Source organism: Ovis canadensis, chromosome 13 (genome assembly GCF_042477335.2).
Source record: "Ovis canadensis isolate MfBH-ARS-UI-01 breed Bighorn chromosome 13, ARS-UI_OviCan_v2, whole genome shotgun sequence".
Classification (NCBI taxonomy): domain Eukaryota; kingdom Metazoa; phylum Chordata; class Mammalia; order Artiodactyla; family Bovidae; genus Ovis; species Ovis canadensis.
The window spans coordinates 40,068,018-40,088,571 of NC_091257.1; the positions used below are offsets into that span (position 1 = coordinate 40,068,018).

Consider the following 20,554-nt stretch of genomic DNA (forward strand, 5'->3'; position numbering starts at 1 on the left):
TGACCTCTAGGGACATTTTAACAATGTCTGTGGAACATTCTTGTTTGTCTCAAGTTAGGGGAGGTTACTACTGGCATCTGTCATAAATGGGTGTTGGATTTTGTCAAAAGCTTTTTATGCACCTATTGAAATGATTATATGGTTTTATTCTTCAGTTTGTTAATGTGGTGTATCACACTGATTGAGTTGCAGATACTGAAGAATCCTTGCATCCTCAGGATAAATCCCACTTGATCATGGTGTATGATCCTTTTAATGTACTGTTGGATTTCGTTTGCTAGTTTTTGTTTGTTTTTGTTTTTTGTTTTTGCATCTGTGTTCATCACTTATACTGGCCTGTAATTTTCTTTTTCTTGGGGCATCTTTGTCTGGTTTTGGTATCATGGTGATCGTGGCCTCAGAATGAGTTTGAGAGTGTTCCTTCCTCTGCAATTTTTTGGAATAGTTTGAGAAAAGGATAGCTGCTATCTCTCCTCTAATGTTTGATAGAACTTGCCAACAAAGCCATCTGGTCCTGGACTTCTGTTTGTTGGAAGTTTTTCCTTTTTAATTAATTTTTACTGGCGTATAGTTGCTTGATAATGTTGTTAGTTTCTACTGTAAGCAAAGTGAATCAGCTCTATGTATACATATACTCCCTCTTTTGGATTTTACATTTCCTTCCCATTCGGGTCACCACAGAGCACTGAGCAGAGTTCTCTGTGCTGTACAGTAGCTCTCATTGCCTGATTATACACAGTATCCATAGTGTGCGTGTACCGCGCTGATCTCAGTCTCCCAGTTCATCCCACCACCCTGCCGCCTTTGGTGTCTAAACATTTTTTTCCTATGTTTGTGTATCCATTTCTGTTTTGCAGATAAGATCATCTGTACCACTTTTCTAGATTCCATATATATGTGTTATATATTTTTCTCTTTTTGACTTCATCCTTTATTGCAGTCATCAACAGAGGAATGGATGAAGAGCATATGGTACATCTACAATAGAATATTAGCCTTATAAAGGAACAAAACTGGGTCATTTGTAGAGACGTGGATGGACCTAGAGACTTTTGAAAGTTTTTTAACCACAGTTAGAACTTCAGTACTTATGACTAGTCTGTTCATTTTTTTCTGTTTGCTCCTGGTTCAGTCTTGGGAGGTTGTACCTTTCTAAGAATTGGTCCACTTCCTCCACATTGTCCATTTTGTTGGCTTAGAGCTGCTGCTCCTGGAGGCTAATGTGTCGAGGTCAGGGCGCTGCTGAATACCCTACAGTGCACAGGACACCCCCGCCCCCACCCCCGCAGAAAAGAATGACCTGGCCCCAGAGGTCAGTGCCAAGGTGGAAAAGCTTGATCTGCAGCAACCTGGGCTCCTCCTCTTGCTGTCTCTCCCCTTCTTAGTCCTCTGTCACATCAGAGTCCACACAGCTCTCCCTCAGTCAGTATCAGCACCGCTAAAAACAAAGAGTGGGTTCTTTGTCAGCCAGGTGGTGGACCTGGGCCTCCCCGAGAAACCTCACCTCACACCCCAGAAGGGTCTATTAAGCCAAACCAATCTACTCCTCCCCAGCTGCTTACACCTCCGTGGGCATGGAGGGACCCGCAGCGCTGAGGCCCAGGCTCCTCTGCTCTTGCACTGTCCGTAGGGAAGGCCCCGCACTCACTCCATCTGTGGTCGGCTTTCCCTCTAGTGACCTGGAAGACTTCGTTGATGATCTAAAGAAGGACTCCACCTCGGCCAGCCGTGTAGTGACTCTGAAAGACGTGGAGGATGGGGCTTTCCTGCTGCGCCAGGTGGGAGAGGCCGTCGCCTCCCTGAAAGGTGAGCATCCTCCTTGGAGCGGGAGGGGAATCCAGACAACCCATCAGACGGTGAAGGATTCGTTCGTGCACGTGGGCAGGTGTTCATCCAACACCCACCGTGCACTGTTCTGGGTGCTCAAGATGCATCCCTGAACAGAGGAAGACGCGCCCCTCTCTGCCGGGAGCTGGTATTAATACTTAGTGGCTGCTGTAATCTGAATACACCTCGGGGCCCCGCAGACACATCCCACATACAGAGACGGGAAATGAGACCTTGAGGGGCTGCACCCTGCGCCCAGGTCACGTTGAACCAGCTCTGCCTCCTGAACCCCCACACTTCTCAACCATGTCCAGTGCTGGGGTCTGGGAGGGGAGCCTGCTCTTCTTGCCTTTGCTCCTGCTGCTCACTCACTGTTCTTGGTCTGCAGGAGAATTTCCAACCTTACAAAATAAGATGCGAGCCATCCTGCGCATAGAAGTGGAGGCGGTGCGGTTCCTGAAGGAGGAGCCACACAGGCTGGACAGTCTCCTACAGAGAGTGCGCGGCCTGACGGACACCCTGACCATGCTGCGGAGGTGACCAGGCTCTGGAGGACTGGGTGGGCCTGGAACGGGGTGGTGCGGGGGAGGGTGGGGTGGCGTGGGTGTGACCTGAGAGTTTGACACCAGACTTGTTGGTTCTGATCTCATGGCCAGGCAGTCAGTCATATTTGGACGTTCTTATCTGTTCCAGTCCTGGTGTTGGGTGTCAAGAGTTTAAGAATAAACCAGACAGAACCCCTGCCCGTATAAAACTTCCTTTCCCACATGGGAAATAGACACAGCTACCACATAAACCACCTCCCAACAGCATCAGTCCTGAATTTTCCTTTTCTTTAGAAAACAGAACTAGGAAATTACAGAGATACTACCCTTTAGCTCTTAAAACCAGATTTGAGAGCTGGTCACAAGCATACGTAACATCTAAATTCTTAGGAGAATTTTAATCACTATCATCTTTTGATAGGTTTGCAGAAGAAATATGTTAAAAGTACAGTTGACTTTTAGATGGATTATTAACCGTAAGGAGCAAGTGAGATTTTTCTAGTAATAGTGACCTCAAGGAAAGAGGCTCTTTTGAGATGCTAATGCTACAAAGAGCTCTATAATCTCTTGGATAAGTTTCAGGAGGCCAGCAAAAATCTGAATTAAGATAACTCTTGCCTCTTCCTGCAGAGAAAACATCTGCCTGGGTACAGGAAGAAATTGTACTTGAATTACATTTTCTCATAGACTCACTACTTTAAATTGAAGAGTGAACTTTTTCTTCCAGTAGGATAAAAATATGTTAAAAGGATTCTTCATTAAACTCTTACCTAAATGTGGTAACCCAACCGCAAAGCCTACAACAAGCCTTCCTGACTAAGTGTTTACAGAGATAGCAGGCTGGCAGCAGTGCCCACCCTCCCTCTCTTCCCTGAAAACCAATTTTAAAACATGATACAGATAAAGCCAGTTAAGCTACTTTAAAAATAAAATAAATATAGCCTCCATTAAGCTGCCTATCACAAGCTTTTATATTATTATTTCTTGGGATCTTTCTGTCTACGTGCTGTACTCAGCACTGTGGAAAACACAAGGAGGAAGATAGGAATACACCCGCCCCCAGGGACAGGCACACGTCCTGGCGCCCGACAGAGACGACAGAGCAGGTGACAGTCGTGGCTCAGAGCAACTGTAGCGGGTCGGGAAGATGCTGGAGAGGTTGTGTGTCTTGAATTTGAGGTGCCGGAAGGATAGCAGAGCAGAGTTGCCCAGGAAGGCCTTAGAAATGCAGACTGAAGTTCAAGAGACAGTTAGAAGGAGTCTTTGCCTAACTCAGAGGGAGGGGAAGGAGGTTTAGAGTTGAAAGTTGCCTTCATGTAGGTGATTACTGAAAATGGAAGAGAAGCTCCGACAGAAGGAGAAGGAAAGGGGGAAACAGACCCTTGGGGATTTAAGATTGAAGGAACCAGACAGTTAAAGAAGTGAGCAACAGAGGAGAGCCGTGGAAGGCAGTATCTTTTTTTCAAAGCAAAAGAAAAACACATTTTGGTAAGAGAATGAGGGGCTAATTAAAAATTATGGGTTGAGTATCACATTTGGCAGTGTCTTTCATTTGACTATGTTGATCGTAGCCACCAGCCCAGAGGAAGGAATTAGACCATCATCATCTTTCCTATAATCCACAGATAAGTACCTGAGACTCACAGAGGTGAAGTTCCCAGCATTACAGAGCTAGAACACGGTAGCTGATAGTCGAACACAAGCCTGTCTGACCCTGAAGGTCCTGTCTTTTCCACCTTAGTGTGGGTGGAGCTGGACAGAGCATCAGATGACTGCCTTCCCCCCCCCCCACCCCCTACAAAGCAGAGGAGGATGAGGACTCACGCGGCAGTTAAGAGTCACAGTCACTCTCAATGTTGCAAAAAGGCTAGTCAGGTCCAGGTTGGGTGGCCAGATGGCTGAGCTGTAGGAAGAGCAAGTAAAAGGAACTGGCATGTAAACCACCTTCCCGAGGTGTGCAGCAGCGAAGGCAGGAGAGACTGGAGGGTTAAGGAAGCTCAGGCCAGAACCGAGCATCTGAGCACTGCCTAGGCCTGGAACGGGTGCGGGCAGTGTGGTTAGAATCATGTGTCCACTCTGGGACACCACCACGCCAACAGTGGGCACAGCAGCAGGAGCAGACCAGCTCCTGAGGGAAGAAGAGGTGGCAGTTCTGTTGCTATGGAAACCCTCAACTCTAAGCTGCTACTTGGCATTTTAGCATGTCTTAATTTCTGCAACAAAATCTTGCCTGGTCTGCGGATGACACAGCACTCAAGTAAATACCGTACAATGAAAATGCGTGTTACCTGGTTCACTGGTTGATGCTGCTGTGTGGTCTCTCCCAGGCATGTCACCGATGGGCTCTTGAAAGGCTCAGATGCAGCCCAGGCCGCACAGTATGTCGCTATGGAGAAGGCCACGGCCGCCGAGGTCCTGAAGGCCCAGGAGGAGGCCCCCCACAGCTCGGGCCAGCCCGTCCCCGGCGACGTGAAGGCAGAAGTGGTGCCCTTGGCTGTCCACCATGCGCAGAGCTCTCCCGTGGTCATCCAGCCGTCCCAGCTCTCCTCTGCGCTGCTGAACCCTGCCCAGCACGCACCTGGGGGCCCAGGCCCTCACCCCACCAGCGCCCCTGCCGCCACGCAGGAGGCCCCCTCCACTCTGCTGTCCCCGCAGATGCCCGGGGATGGCTCCTCCGTGCAGAGCCTGTTCGTCGAGGAAATCCACAGTGTGAGCACCAGGAACAGGGCGGTGTCTATCGAGGTAGGTCCTCCTTCCATTTCTCCTAATTCCATGAAGGGGGAAGGATGGGGTCCTTCCCCACCAAGAGTTGACAGTCTGGTTGTAGAGACAATGGATATATGTATCAAAGATGTGTATAACATATACATATATGATAGATTTTTAAAAGTCATTAAGTAGGTTTCAATGGCCAGATTAAGAGAAAGACCATCAGATTTCAGAGAAGAGTCAGGTACCCAACCTGTAGGAAGATGAGACAGTGGTGTGCTGGTCCGTGTTTAACAACAGGGAAAAGCCTGATTTGTAGCATTTGCCAGTTTCTGTGGTGGAAAGACTTAACCAACCATTTGATTTTGAGTAAAGCAACAGTGTGACATCCACTGAACGTGACTTTGGGAGGAAAGGTGACAGTCAGCCCTCCTGAGCCAATGTGAGCTGGCTCAAGCACACCACTGGTGAATGCAGGGTTCACCAGTGACCTTGAAGATGAAATAGAATCTGGGTAAGCAGAGAAGGCTGGTGAGCGCATTCTCAGATAGAGAAGGTCGGGCCTTGAGTATACCTATTGACTGGGAAGAGGAGGAAAAACAGCTGGCCAAAGGGGCTGGAAGCTGACTCAGGTCCAGACGACTCCCCGGTCTCAGACGACTAAGGTTTTATTCCATGGATATCAGAGAAATTCTGCTGCTTGGACCAGTGATAAAACGTGGTGTCTTGAGAAAATTCATGTGGAAACAGTATGCAGAACTGATTGAGGTGGTGGGTCTCAAATAAAGGATGCTGGATGGGAAGTTGTTACCAAAGTCTCAGAAGAAACGAGAGAGGGAGGCCTCAAAGTCACAGGGTATAGAGAGAAAACCTGCTGTGTTTTTAAAATATTCTTTTCAGCAAGAGCTGGTGTCAGTGTTCGTGCAGCACACTGCATTCCCCTGGGTCTCTCCTTCCTCTTCTCTAAACAGTCTCCTCCGCTCAGGACTGTGTCCTGGTCCCCAGTCCTAACCATTCCTTCCTCTCTTGCAAGTCAGCAGTGGACAACTTGTTTCAAGAGGTGACAACTTAAAACCATGAAGGCCAGAGTCACGGCCACTGGGCCTCTGAGCACGAGGCAGCTCCCCTCTGCTCCAGACTCGGAGGCTGTGCCCCCTAAACCAAGTTAGCTGCTTATAAAATGCATATTACAAGACGGGGTGAAATGTGATTGATGATGATTCTGCCTGTCAGGGTGGGGAGGAGGCTGCAAGCACATCTTCCTCCTGAGAGTTAGTGGATCTGCCACATTAAACACCTGTATATTGCAAAGAGGTCAGTAGGATGATTCTTTTAGTTAAAAATGTCTATTGAGAATCCACGAGGCATAATTGCCATTGTTATGTGTATATTTTAAGTTTTAGCAGCACATTCACAGGTCACCTCTGAAATGCTCTGATCCCCAGTAAGGAGGCCTGAGTCTACCTACTGGCTCTGCCTTTGAGCTTGATTCACTCAAAAGATGTTACTGAGCCCCAGTGAGTGCTAGCCTTCATAGGCTCTGGGGTAAGCAGTGAACAGAAGGGACCAGGCTCTGGTGATGATAAATGCGAGGAAGGAAAAAACAGAGGCGGCTCAGGATGGTGACAGTGCTGGCTGTCACCCCTAGAGAGTGAATCTTGGGCAAATCCTTCATCTCACCGGGCCCCTGTGCTCTCACTGTAAGATACACTGATTCTGTGATCTCCTGGGTCTTTTCTGATTCTGACAGTATGGGGTTCTGCTGGTCCTGGTGCTCATTTCCACTCTTTCCTCTTAAAATGATAATGTAACATCTCAAAATCACAGGAAAATGTTCTTTCAAAAAATGTACAGGTATTTTAAAATGCATTTTATGTATTTCTGTGTAGAAACTGTAGAACTTAGTGGAGCTTAGAGATTATCTCAATACCCCCTGCATTTGGTAAATAGGAAAATGTGACCCAGAAGGTCATATGGCAATTCTTTAGACAGCAGCAGAACTAAAACATAGGATTAGTGAGTGTTCTGGTGTTTGTTTCTTTGAACATCTCCTCTATGATGAAAGCTCAGTGTAGATGAAAAGAAAGTTACGGGCTACACGCCTTTGTGTATCTCTATCCCTCTTATGAGTGCTGGGAGAGTATGTGCTAAGTGCTCAGTGATAACCGAGTGAGTGAGTGGTTGGGTTTCTGAGCTTACTGCTCTGTGAATGAACTTCACTTGGGCTTCTGTGGCAGCCTATTTAAGGAGATGTAGCAGACAGCATAAGAGTCAGGTTTGTCTGATGTGCAGACGTGTCCCTGGACACAGAAGCCAGAGCATCATTTGACCAGTGGTTTAAATGGGTTACACTTTCCCCCACCCCAGCATCACATCTCAAAACTTATCAATTCACGTTCCCTTCTGACTTTTGAACTTTCTTCATTGCTGATGTCCTTCAGAAAGCAGAAAGGAAATGGGAAGAGAAAAGGCAAAATCTGGACCACTATAACGGGAAGGAGTTTGAGAAACTCCTAGAAGAAGCCCAGGCCAATATTATGAAGTCAATTCCAAACCTGGAGATGCCACCAGCCTCAGGCCCCCAGCCAAAGGGTGATGCTCCAGTGGACAAGTTAGAACTTTCAGGTAAGGTGCTATCAGAGCTGTGTGGTGCCACCCACATGGGCACAGGCTGGCCAATGGGATCAAGCTCTCACTTCCTAAAAATCTTATATAATATTATATCTCAACTATGCCTCAGTAAAAAACTTTTTTTAATTTATAAGTTTTAAGTGCACAATAGTGATTCACAATTTTTATGGGTTATATTCCATTTATAGTTATAAAATAGTGGCTATATTCCCAGTTTTATATAATATATCTTTGTGGCTAATTTATTTTATACAGCATAGTTTATAACTGTCAGTCCCTTACCCTTATCTTGCCCCTCCTCCCTTCCCTCTATACTCACTGGTAATCACTAGTTTCTTCTCTGTATATGTGAGTCTGATTCATTTTGTTATCTATGTACTACTTTATTTTTTAGATTCCACATATAAGTGATAGCATAAAGTATCTGTCTTTTTCTGACTTATGCACTTAGCATAATACCTTCCAAGAGTCCATGTTGTAAATGGCAAAATTTGACTCTCTTTATGACTGAGTAATATGCTCGTGTACATATACCCTGCACACCCTCTTCATCCATTCCTCTGTGCATGGACACTTAGCTTGCTTCCATATTGTGGCAAATGTAAATAATGTGGCTATAAGTATTGGGGTACACGTATCTTTTCAGATTAGTGTTTGTTTTGGGAGGCTGTATACCCAATAGTACTATATACTACTGCTGGTAATTCTGTTTTTAGTTTTTTGAGAAACCCAGTACACACAGATGGCCAACAGTTATTTGAAAAGTTGTTCAACATAACCAGGGAAATTTCAAATCAGAATCACAATGAGATATTACTTCACATCTGTTAGGATGTCTTTTATCAAAAAAACCAAGATAACACATGTTAGCAAAGATGTGGAGAAAAGAGTACCATCATCCACTGTTCATAGGAATGTAAATTTGTACAGCCACTATGGAAAATGGTAGGAAGGTTTCTCCAAAAATTAAATATAGAACTACCATATAACCAGCAGTCCCACATCCAAGTATATATTCCAAGGAAACACAGTCATCTCAAGAGATATCAACACTCTTCATGCTCATGGCTGCATTATTTGTGAAGGGATACGGAAAAGTTCATAGCTGAATGGAATGGGTAACGAAGATGTGATGTGTATGCCTACTATATAATTATACATGTGTACATAATATATACTTATTGCATATTTATACATATATTCTATGTATATGTGTATAGTGTATACACATATATAATATATGTGGATAATTGTGTAATATATATATATGAACATTATTCAACTATAAGAAATAAGATAATCCTGCCTTTTGTGACAACATGGACAAAAACTGAAGTCACTCGGTTGTGTCCAACTCTTTGCGACCCTGTGAGCTGTCGCCCGCCAGGCTTCTCCATCCATGGGATTTTCCAGGCAGGAATACTGGAGTGGGTTGCCATTTCCTTCTCCAACGTGGATGAACCTGGAGCATATTATACTAAGTGAAAGAAGCCAGCCAAAGAAAAATAAATACTGTGTATCCTCACTTATAGGTGGAATCTTAAAAAAAAAAAAAAGTGAACTCACAGAAACAGGGAGTCTAGTAGAATGGGGACGTGCTGGTCAGTGGATACAAGCTTTCAGTTACAAGATGAATAAACTCTGGATAGCTCAGGTACAGCATGTTGACAATAATATTTAATATATACTTGGAATTTGCTGAGAGAGTAGATCTTAAACATTCTTACCACACACACACACACAAAACTATGAAGTGATGGATTTGTTAATGATTGTTAAGCATTTCACAGTGTTTATGCTTATCAAATCATCAGGTTGTACAGTTTACATATGTATAATTTTGTTCAATTATATCTCAAAGCTGGGAGGAAGATGAAGTCCATGTTAACAAGAAAAAAAATTTAATTGGAAACAAAGCCTCAGATGTCTCTAGAGCCTTGCTTCTATTTTAATTTTTATTGGCTACTACTGTTGAAGAACTGTAACCATAGCAGGGAAGCTGTGTTCTGCATTAGGATTCTAGAACAGTGTCCACTAAGGAAAAATGTAGCTTCTGCCTTTCTTATGAATTTATGACCCTTTGCCACAGCAGCTGGGGGAACAGGAGGCCTGTGTTTAAATTGAGCTCTCCTTAGAAAACACCAGATTTTATGAGTTCCCAGAGGGATGTTAGATCACAGAGAGGATTCACATTATTTTTTAAATCAAAATTATTAGATAGTATATTTTAACCAACCAAACCGTGGAAATTAAGCATCAGTGTCTCCATAATAATATAAAATAGCTGTTAAACTCAAGCTGGTAAATCTTCAACCAGTTAAAAACCACGTGCCTTATTCTGCTCTTAAAATTATGGACAAAGACATTATTTTACATGCAGCCCAGGGCACCTCAAGTTGGTCAGAGACAGAACCTTTGTCATTACATATGGGAGGGAGACCAGAGCCAAGCTGTTGGCCTCAGGATGAGACCCTATAACCCAGCACCCTCTGCACAAGCCAGAAACCATCCACTGCAATCACTGGCCTGTCACCCTGATGACTTACCCAAGCCTGTATTAAAACTTTCAGTAGAAAATCCGCAAGCACCTCCTCTAAACAACTCCATGTCATTTGCTCAGAAAAGACAAACACTCCTGGGAGGCCTGAACTGTGAGTCCCCAGAGTTGGGGCAAAGGCTAGCTGGAAGCTCTGATTCCAAATTTCTGGTTTTACTGCATTTGCGAGCTCTTGGATACAGTATTGGTAAAAGGTGGAAGGGAAGGATATTGATACAGGACAGGATTGAAGCTGTTTGAGTTTTGACTAAGAAATGCCCCTTTCTGGGCATTTTTGGCAGGAAAGCTCAGCAGACAGCTGCATCTCCTAACCTTCGGTGTCAGTACTACTTTTTGATTCGCTCATTTCTGCGTGTGCTTCTTCCTTTAATTAGCAGAGAGGCCGTTTCTAACCACATAACCATGACCAAAAAAATCCACTTTCTCCCCAACTCTGTTCTGTGACCCCATCTGCTTCCCACTCTCCCTCCAGCCCTTCCTGGGCCAGATTCTGCTCTCACCTCCTCCACCTGAAGCCTTTCTCCGAACCCTCCTTTTCAAACTCAGGGATGAAAGCTCTGGAGGCCCTGCAAGGGGTTCTGACCTCTCATCTCTCCCGGTAAAAGTTTTTTGGGGTAAGAAATTTGTTTAGAAGTCACACTAAGTAATACTTGCATAGCAGTTGCTATAAGCCAGGCATTATTTTAAATGCTTTATGTGCATCGAGCCATTTAATCTTCACAACGCCACAGTGGAAACAATATTATTAACCCATTAAGCAGATGAGACAACTGAGGCAGACAGAGGTTAATTAAATTGTTCAGGGCCTTTCTAGGACTTCAAACCAGTCAGGCTTCAGGGCCTATATTTTTAGTTGTTGCACCATGGAGAGAAGAAAGAAGTTTTGAATCAGGTTGCACTGACATTCTAGAAATACAGTGGACTTTCTGGATGTTATCTTGAAAGCTGATTTTGCAATGACACACTGTTTTCCAGAAGACTCTCCAAATTCAGAACTGGACTTGGACAAGCTGGGGGGTAGGTCCCCACCTCCTCCTCCACCACCTCCACGGCGGAGCTACCTGCCAGGATCTGGGCTCACCACCACAAGGTCGGGGGACGTGGTCTACACCGGCAGGAAGGAGAGTGCCACTGCTAAGGTCTGATGGGTGAAGCCCTGCTAAACTGGTCTCTAGGTACAGATGATGTCCCTAGACAAGGTCTTCTCTGCTCTCCTTTAGAACATGAAAGGTAGCAGACAGAAGCAGAGAATGAACTAGATCTCCAAGGAAGCGCCACAGGTGGGAAAGTGTCAGTCAGTATACTGTTGGAATAGACTCAGCCCCAGGAGTTCTGTCCTTACTTGACTTAGCTGCAGCTATGTGAAATTCACATCACCAGCTACTTGCCCAGCTAAGACTGGAAATGGGGGCCTGTGGGGCAAGCACAAGAAAGATCATCTTACAGAGGTAACTGTGATTAGCTGACCCTGCTGTGGGCATCAACAGAAAGAGGTTCAGAGAGCTTTCACTTCCACTTAACCTGGCAAACTTGGTCTTTTATGTTAAATGAAAATACAGGTTCCAAGGAGGACCTTTCTAAAAGGCATTAAAATTAAGGAGTTTTAAGTCTTCAGTTTCTTTGCCAAAATGACACCTTGGGCAGGGAAAAACCCAAACTACATGGGAGTGGACAAAACAGCCTTTTAGCTTGATTTGAAGAACGAGGAAGCTGAGGCACCTGGCAGTGAGGGAATGCACGCTCTTCTGTGATCTGTCCCCCCTTTTGCCAGCACCTGGGGGTGAAAAACCAATAACTGTGGTTCAAATCTTCCACAGGCAACCAGTGAAGATGCTGGACCAAGCCCACAGGCTAGAGCCGCAAAGTGTCTGGCCGAAGAGCCAGCATCAGCCTGGGCCCCATCGCCAGCCCCCATCACTGCTTCTGCAAAGGAGGAGGAGGAGGAGGAGGAGGGAGACAAAATCATGGCAGAACTTCAGGTATGTGGAGAGGTGACTGGCCGTGGCTCCCGGCCGCTCCCATCTGGGACTCTGGCTGTGTCTCTCACAGATTTATGAGGCATAGTGGGCATGGGGAGAGCCCTGTGGGACCTGGGCCATGTCACCTGCATCTCTGGGCTGGGCCTGAGGTGGCACTGAATATGTGTAAGGCATGACCACTGCATTACAGCTCAGGAAGTGTATGCCCAAAAACTAATTCCAAGCTTTCCTAGCTCTGGCTGGTAGGATTTACTTTCCTTTCAGTGCGAATAATCCCTGCTTCACACATTATTTAACACTTAACACATTATTGACTGAGGGATTTTTGCAGAAACTAAGGCCCATGGCCAGTAGTTGGTTAAGTGAATACTGAAACATCTCAGGTCATTTGGTAACAAAAGACATATGACTACATCTGTGGTTAGTAATGAGTTAAGATGGGGATTAGAAACACCAGTCCTTCCTAAGGACTGATTCAAGCCCCCTTCAAGTGGGGTACCCTTCTTTCGCTCTAATTCTTAGAATGACAGGCCTGGAATCATGTGGCCTTCTGTCCTCCACGCCAAATTCCTAGTCAGTGTCAATGTCATCTTTTCAGGTATTCCAAAAAGCAGAATAATCTTGATTCCTGTTTTCTTTGGTCTATTTGAGAAATGTTACTTTATTTTTAGATTTTTATTTGTTAACAGACCCAGTCTATTTGTAGTAATAATGATGGGATATAGAGCTATACCCAAAGTTGATCCCACATTCAGTGTAAATCTGACCCAGGTGTACACTCTAAGAACTTGTCTAATCAGTCATAAAGCACAATTCCTAGACCAAAGTCTATTTGTAGAATATTTCATTTTGATTCATGAATTAATGTAGGACTTTTTTGCCCATTCGATGGCCAGATCAAACTTGTTTAGGGCTCCAGAACATGTTTGCCAAGGTACCAATGGTTTTGTGCAGCCTAAGGATCTGCCTTCCTCATTTGGAGCAGGAGAACTTTGAGACCATGCTATGTGTCCATCCTGCTCTCCATGGGAACAACTGCCAACGTTAAGCTGCTTGGGTTTTCCAAGGAAAGCCTGGTTTCACCTCATTAAAACTCGTACTGGCCTGAGACATCCCCTCCATTAAACAGTTTAAACCTGTGCTGCTTACAGGTTTTTTAGACCAGTCAAAGAATTTCATTCATAGGAACCATGGGTTATAGTTAGTGACTCATGAAACAGTTGAGTGCATGGAGGCCTTATCCACTGAGGGCCTTCTGACCAAGACACTGGTAGGTCAAGGCTACTTGCTGCTGGGCATTGGTGCCTGTCCTAAGATGCACAGGCAGATGCTGAGGCCATTCATTATGGCATTTGCTCCCAAATTATGGTGTAAATAACAAATATGAAGGGGAAGAGGACAAGATAGTGGAGAAGAAGGATGTCAGCTCATCTCCTCTCACAAAAACACCACAACCACACTAACTGCTGAACAGCCATCAACAGAGAGGACTAGAACCTACCAATAAGAGATACTCTACATCCAAAGACAAGAAGCCAAGATAAGACGGGAGGAGGGACACAGCTGCTGCCGTAACATCAAATCCAGTACCTACCAGGTGAGAGACCCACCAGCCGGAAGATGATTGTATCACAGAGGTTCTCCCACAGGAGTGAGAGTGTGGAGCCCCACGTCCAGCTCTCCAGCCTGGGGGCCTGGCCTCAGGAGGAGTCCTCACAGCATGTGGCTTTGAAGGCCAGCAGGGTTGGGGTCAGAGCACTCCACCAAAAGGAGGGAAGCAAACTCCACTCCTGGAGATGCACTCAAGGTCTTGTGCACTCTCAACCCAGGGAAAAAGCAGTGACTTCCTAGGAGCCTGGGCCAGACTTCCCTGCTGGTCTCAGAGGGTCTCTGGGGAGGTATGAGGTCACTATGGGGTCAGAGATACTGGAGGCAGACATACTAGAAAGTACTCATAGGTGTGAGCTCCCCAAGCAGTCACCATGTTGACCCAGCCCCACCCAACAGCCTGTAGGTCCAGTGCTCAGGCCAAACAATCGATAGGAACACAGCCCCATCTGAGCCCATAGCCACCTCTGAACAGCCACCCCTTGACACAGCTCCACCCACCAATGGGCAGGAAGCAGCCGCTCTCACCAGGAAGCCTGCACAAGCCCCTTAGATCCACCACCTCCCCCAAGAGGCAAACATCAGAAGCAAGATGAAGGACAGCCCTGGAGCCTGTGGAAAGGAAACCACAATCAAGAAAGGGAATCAATCAGTGTGATACACCCATATTAACAAATTAAAGAATAAAAACCATATGATCATCTCAAGAGATGTAGAAAAAGCTTTTGACAAAATTCAACACCCATACATGACAAAAACTCTCCAGAAAGTGGGCACAGAGGGAACCTACCTCAACGCAATAAAGGCCATATATGACAAACCCACAGCCAAAATCATTCTCAGTGGTGAAAAACTGAAAGCATTTTCTCTAAGATCAGAAACAAGGTAAAGATGTCCACTCTTGCCATGATTATTCACCATAGTTTTGGAAGTCTTAGCCATGGCAACCACAGAAGAAAAAGAAATAAAAAGAATCCAAATTGGAAAAGAAGTAAAACTGTCAGTATTTGCAGATAACATGATACTATACATTGAAACTCCTAAGGATGCCACCAGAAAACTACTAGAGCTAATCAGTGAATTTGGTAAAGTTGCAGATTACAAAATTAGTGTATACAAATGCAAGGGATTTCTGTGCATTAAGAGCAAAAAAATCAGAAATTAAGGAAGCAATCCCATTTACCATAGCAACAAAAATAATTAAATACCTAGGAATAAACCAGTCTCCAAGGAGGTAAAAGACCTGTATTCACAAAACCACCTAAGACACTGATGAAAGAAATCAAAGATGACACAAACAGATGAAGAGATATATACCATGTTCTTGGATGGGAAGAATCAATATTGTGAAAATGAATATACTATCCAAAGCAATCTACAATTGAAGGCAATCCCTATCAAATTAACAGTGGCATTTTTCATAGAATGAGAACAAAAACTTTTTACAATCTCTGTAGAAACACAAAAGACCCCAGAAAGTCAAAGCAATCTTGAGAAAGAAAAATGGAGCTGGAGGACTCAGGCTCCCGGACTTCAGGCTCTACTGCAAGCTACAGTGATCAAAACCTATGGTACTGGCAGGCTAGAAAGCCCCAAGGTAAACCCATGCATCTATGGTCACCTAGCCTATAACAAAGGAAGCAAGAATATACAATGGAGAAGAGACAGCCTTTTCAATAATTTGTGCTGGGAAACTGGACAGCTGCATATAAAAGAATGAAATTAGAATACTCCCTAACACCATACACAAAAATAAACTCTTAAGTGGATTAAAGACCTAAATGTAAGCCAGACACTATTAAAACTCCTAGAGGAAAACATAGGAAGAACATTCTTTGACATAAATCACAACAAGAAGTTTTCTGACCCACCACCTAGAGTAATGAAAACAAAAATAAATTAAGCCTAATTAAACCTAAATTAGGACCTAATTAAACTTAAAAGCTTTTGCACAGCAAAGAAAACCATAAACAAAGATGAAAAGACATCCCTCAGAATGGGATAAAGTATTTGCAACTGACAAGGGATTGATCTCCAAAATTTACAAATAGCTCATCAAAAAATAAAAATAAAAAAAATAAACGGGCAGAAGACCTAAATAGACATTTCTCCAAAGACATACAGATGCCCCTAAAACACATGAAAAGATGTTCAACATCACTAATTATCCGAGAAATGCAGACCAAAACTACAATGAAGTATTGCCTCACACTAGTCAAAGAGACCATCATCAAAAATCTATAAACCAATAAATGCTGGAGAGGGTGTGAAGAAAAGGGAACCCTCTTATACTGTGGTGGGAATGTAAACTGGTATAGGCAACTATGAAGAACAGTATGAAAGTTCCTTAAACTAAAAATAGTACCACATATGATTCAACAATCCCACTTCTGGGCATATTCAGAGAAAACCGTAACTCAAAAAGACACATGCACCTCAGTGTTAACTGCAGCACTATTTACAATAGTCAGGACATGGCAGTAACCTAAATGTTCATCAGAGGAATAAATTAAGAATAGGTGGTGTATATATATACACAACAGAATACTACTCAGTCATCAAAAAGAATTAAAAATGCCATTTGCAGCCACACAGATGGGCCTGGAGATCATCATAATAAGTCAGAAAAAGACAAATATATGATATCACAAATAGCAGTTCAGTTCAGTTGCTCAGTTTTGTCCGACTCTTTGTGACCCCGTAGACTGCAGCACGCCAGGCTTCCCTATCCATCACCAACTCCTGGAGCTTACTTAAACTCATTCCATTGAGTTGGTGATACCATCCAACTATCTCACCACCCTCTGTCATCCCCTTCTCCTCTGGCCTTCAGTCTTTCCCAGCATCAGGGTCTTAGGACTGATCTCCTTTAGGATGGACTGGTTGGATCTCCTGCAGTCCAAGGGACTCTCAAGAGTCCTCTCGAACACCGCAGTTCAAAAGCATCAATTCTTCGGCACTCAGCTTTCTTTATAGTCCAACTCTCACATCCGTTCATGACTACTGGGAAAACCATAGCTTTGACTAGATGGACCTTTGTTGGCAAAGTAATGTCTTTGCTTTTTAGTATGCTGTCTAAAAGGTTGGTCATAGTTTTTCTTCCAAGGGGCAAGCATCTTTTAATTTCATGGCTGCAATCACCATCTGCAGTGATTTTGGAGCCCCAAAAAACAGTCTGTCACTGTTTCCATTGGTTCCCCATCTATTTGCTGTGAAGTGATGAGAACGGATGCCATGATCTTAGTTTTCTGAATGTTGAGTTTGAAGCCAACTTTTTCACTCTCCTCTTTCATCAAGAGGCTCTTTAGTTCCTCTTCACTTTCTGCCATAAGGGTGGTGTCATCTGCATATCTGAGGTTATTGATATTTCTCCCAGCAATCTTGATTCCAGCTTGTGCTTCATCCAGCCCAGCATTTCTCATGATGTACTCTGCATATAAGATAAACCAACAGGGTGACAACATACAGCCTTGACATACTTCTTCCCCAATCTGGAACCAGTCTGTTGTTCCATGTCCAGTTCTAACTGTTGCTTCCTGACCTGCGTACAGATTTCTCAGGAGGCAGGTCAGGTGGTCTGGTATTCCCAACTCTTTAACAATTTTCCAGTTTGTTGTGATCCACACAAAGACTTTGGCATAGTCAATAATGCAGAAATAGATGTTTTTCTGGAACTCTTGCTTTTTTGATGATACAGTAGATGTTAGCAATTTGATCTCTGGTTTCTCTCCCTTTTCTAAATCCATCTTGAACATCTGAAGTTCTCAGTTCATGTACTGTTGAAGCCTGGCTTGGAGAATTTTTAACATTACTTTACTAGCGTGTGAGATGAGTACAGTTGTGCGGTAGTTTGAACATTCTTTGGCATTGCCTTTCTTTGGGATTAGAATGAAAATTGACCTTTTCCAGTCCTGTGGCCACTACTGAGTTTTCCAAGTTTGCTGACATATTGAGTGCAGCACTTTCACAGCATCGTCTTTCAGGATTTTGAAATGCATTGAATCTAAAAAATGGCCTATTTCAGTTCAGTTCAGTTCAGTTCAGTTCAGTCGCTCAGTCGTGTCCGACTCTTTGCGACCCCATGAATCGCAGCACGCCAGGCCTCCCTGTCCATCACCGTCTCCCGGAGTTCACTCAGACTCACATCCATCAAGTCAGTGATGCCATCCAGCCATCTCATCCTCAGTCGTCCCCTTCTCCTCCTGCCCCCAATCCCTCCCAGCATCAGAGTCTTTTCCAATGAGTCAACTCTTCGCTTGAGGTGTCCAAAGTACTGGAGCTTCAGCTTTAGCATCATTCCTTCCAGAGAAATCCCAGGGTTGATATCCTTCAGAATGGACTGGTTTATACAACAGAAACAGACTCACAGACTAAACAAACAAACTTAGGTTACCAAAGGGGAAAGGTTGTAGGGTTATTAATTAGGAGTTTGGAATTAGTATGTACACATTACTATAATATAAAATAGATAATAAGCAAGGACCTACTGTATAGCACAGGAAATTCTACCCAATATACAATAACATAAATGGGAAAAGACTTTTTAAAAAAACAGATATGTGTATATGTATAACTGAATCACTTTGCTGTACACCTGAAACTAACAGAACATTGTAAATCAATTATATGCCAATATTAAATAACAAATACAGTATAAATAATCAATCATGATATAAGTAAATCTTGACCCAGTTTGTTTCAAATGAAGACAAAGCACTAGATAATTTCTAATTTGTGAAAGGTGAACAAGCACTAATAATCAAAGAACTATAGGCTTTTAGGCTTGTGAATAGTCCTGCACTGCCCCAAAGAGAAGTAATTTCTGTGTTCCAACACTTGAAGATATTTCCCTCCATTGATATCTAAATGGCTTGGATGCTTTCTTTGACTGAAAGCTATACAGAGGCAGAGTATCTAGCTTCCTGTTGGCTTATTGGTGGTCAGGTAGCAGTGGTGAGTAAAGTGCTCTAAGCCTAAGGTAACCAACTTCATCGGTTAGCCTGCTGCATTAGAAAGTCGGCCAGTGGCCCTGCTGGAGCCTTTGCCTCCACAGGCTCTAGAGAGTTAGGCAGCCCCCAGCCCCACTGAGGCAGGACAAGCAAGGAGCGGCTGCAGCCCCAAGTGTAACTGTGGGACAACTTTCCTACAGCATGTCACTGGGCATCAGAAGGAAAAAACCACTGGCTCTGAAGTCCAGGGTCTAACAGCCCAATGGAGATAGCGAATGGCCTTAGTAAGCAGAGGCCCGGGGCCTCTCCGGGATCAGAGAGGACAGGGTGTCTAAGGAGGGGCCCAGGAGCCAGAATAGCGGGGGAGGTGCCAGGCATCACCTCTATGTGTATTTTAAAACCTGTGCTGGAATGTTCATGTGGGGAGGGCACAGGTTATTCTTTGTGTCTACAATTATTTCCAAATGACAGTACTTAGTATTAAGAAAACATGAGATGATTATTTGACATTATTCATTTAAATAACTCGTCTTTAATTCTGCCTGCACATTATAATAATTTGAGGAGTTAAAATCCTATGACACCATGAAACTCCTAGAAGAGAGCATAGGCAAAACATTCTCAGACATAAATCATAAATAAATCAATGTTTTCTTAGGTCAGTCTCCTAAGGGAATAGAAGTAAAAACAAAAAGCAAGCAAAATGGGACCTAATCAAACTTACAAGCTTTTGCAAAGCAAAGGAAACCATTTTTTTTTAATGAAAAGATAACCTATGGGATGGCAGAAAATATTTACAAATAATGTGACAAACAAGGGTTTAACCTCCAAAATATACAACAGTTCTTACAGCTCAACAACAAAAAAACAATCAAAAATTGGGCAGAAGACTTTACAGACATTTCTTCAAAGAGGACATACAGATGGCCAAGAGGCACATGAAAAGATGATCATAATCACTAATCATTAGAGAAATGATACCATCTCATAATATTCAGAATGGCCATTATTTAAAAGTCTGCAAATAACAAATGCTGGAGAGGGTGAAGAAAAAAGGGAACTCTCCTACACTACTGGTGGGAATATATGTTGGTACAGCCACTTGGAAGAGAGTATGGTGGTTCCTCAAACACTAAACAGAATTGCTGAGTGGAAGTCAGCAGTTCCGCTCCTGGGCATACACTGGGCAAAGCTCTAACGGGTTAAAGACCGACATGCCAGCCTGGATACTGTAAAACGCTTTCAGAGGAAAACACAGGCAGAACACTCTTTGACATAAATCACAGCAAGATCTTTTTTGACCCAAGTCCTAGAGTAACAAAAACAACAATGGGAACTAATTGAACTCAAAAGCTTTGCACAGCCAAGGAAACTATCAACAAGACAAAAAGCCCTCAGAATGGGAGAAATATTTGCTGACAAGGGATTAATCTCCAAAATAAACAGTTCATGAAGCTCAATACCAAAACAGTAAACAACCCAGTAAAAAACTGGGTAGAAGACCTCAACAGACATATCTCCAAAGACGACATATAGATGGTCAAGAGGTGCATAAAAAGATGCTCGACACCATTAATTATTAGAGAAATGCAAATCAAAACTACAATGAGGTGTCACCTCACACTGGTCAGAACGGTCATCATCAAAATATCTACAAACAGTAAATCCTGGAAAGGGTGTGGATTGAAGGGTCCCTCCTACAGTGGTGGTGGGAATGTAAATTGATACAGCCACTATGGAAAACAGTGT

At 43.8% G+C, this 20,554-nt stretch overlaps 1 protein-coding gene across 33 annotated transcripts in view; it reads left to right on the forward strand.

The window, feature by feature from the left end:
• KIAA1217 (KIAA1217 ortholog) overlaps positions 1–20,554 on the forward strand; it is an 817,826-nt gene that overhangs the window by 786,131 nt on the left and 11,141 nt on the right. For 29 of the 33 annotated variants that reach the window (XM_069547449.1, XM_069547447.1, XM_069547448.1 and 26 more), the window contains 6 exons: positions 1,676–1,806; positions 2,216–2,363; positions 4,700–5,114; positions 7,523–7,706; positions 11,245–11,408; positions 12,087–12,248. In XM_069547449.1, the coding sequence (XP_069403550.1) occupies positions 1,676–1,806; positions 2,216–2,363; positions 4,700–5,114; positions 7,523–7,706; positions 11,245–11,408; positions 12,087–12,248 (1,204 nt within the window). The remainder of the gene's footprint in view (positions 1–1,675; positions 1,807–2,215; positions 2,364–4,699; positions 5,115–7,522; positions 7,707–11,244; positions 11,409–12,086; positions 12,249–20,554) is intronic. The other 4 variants (XM_069547435.1, XM_069547462.1, XM_069547439.1 and 1 more) reach the window with 1 other exon arrangement.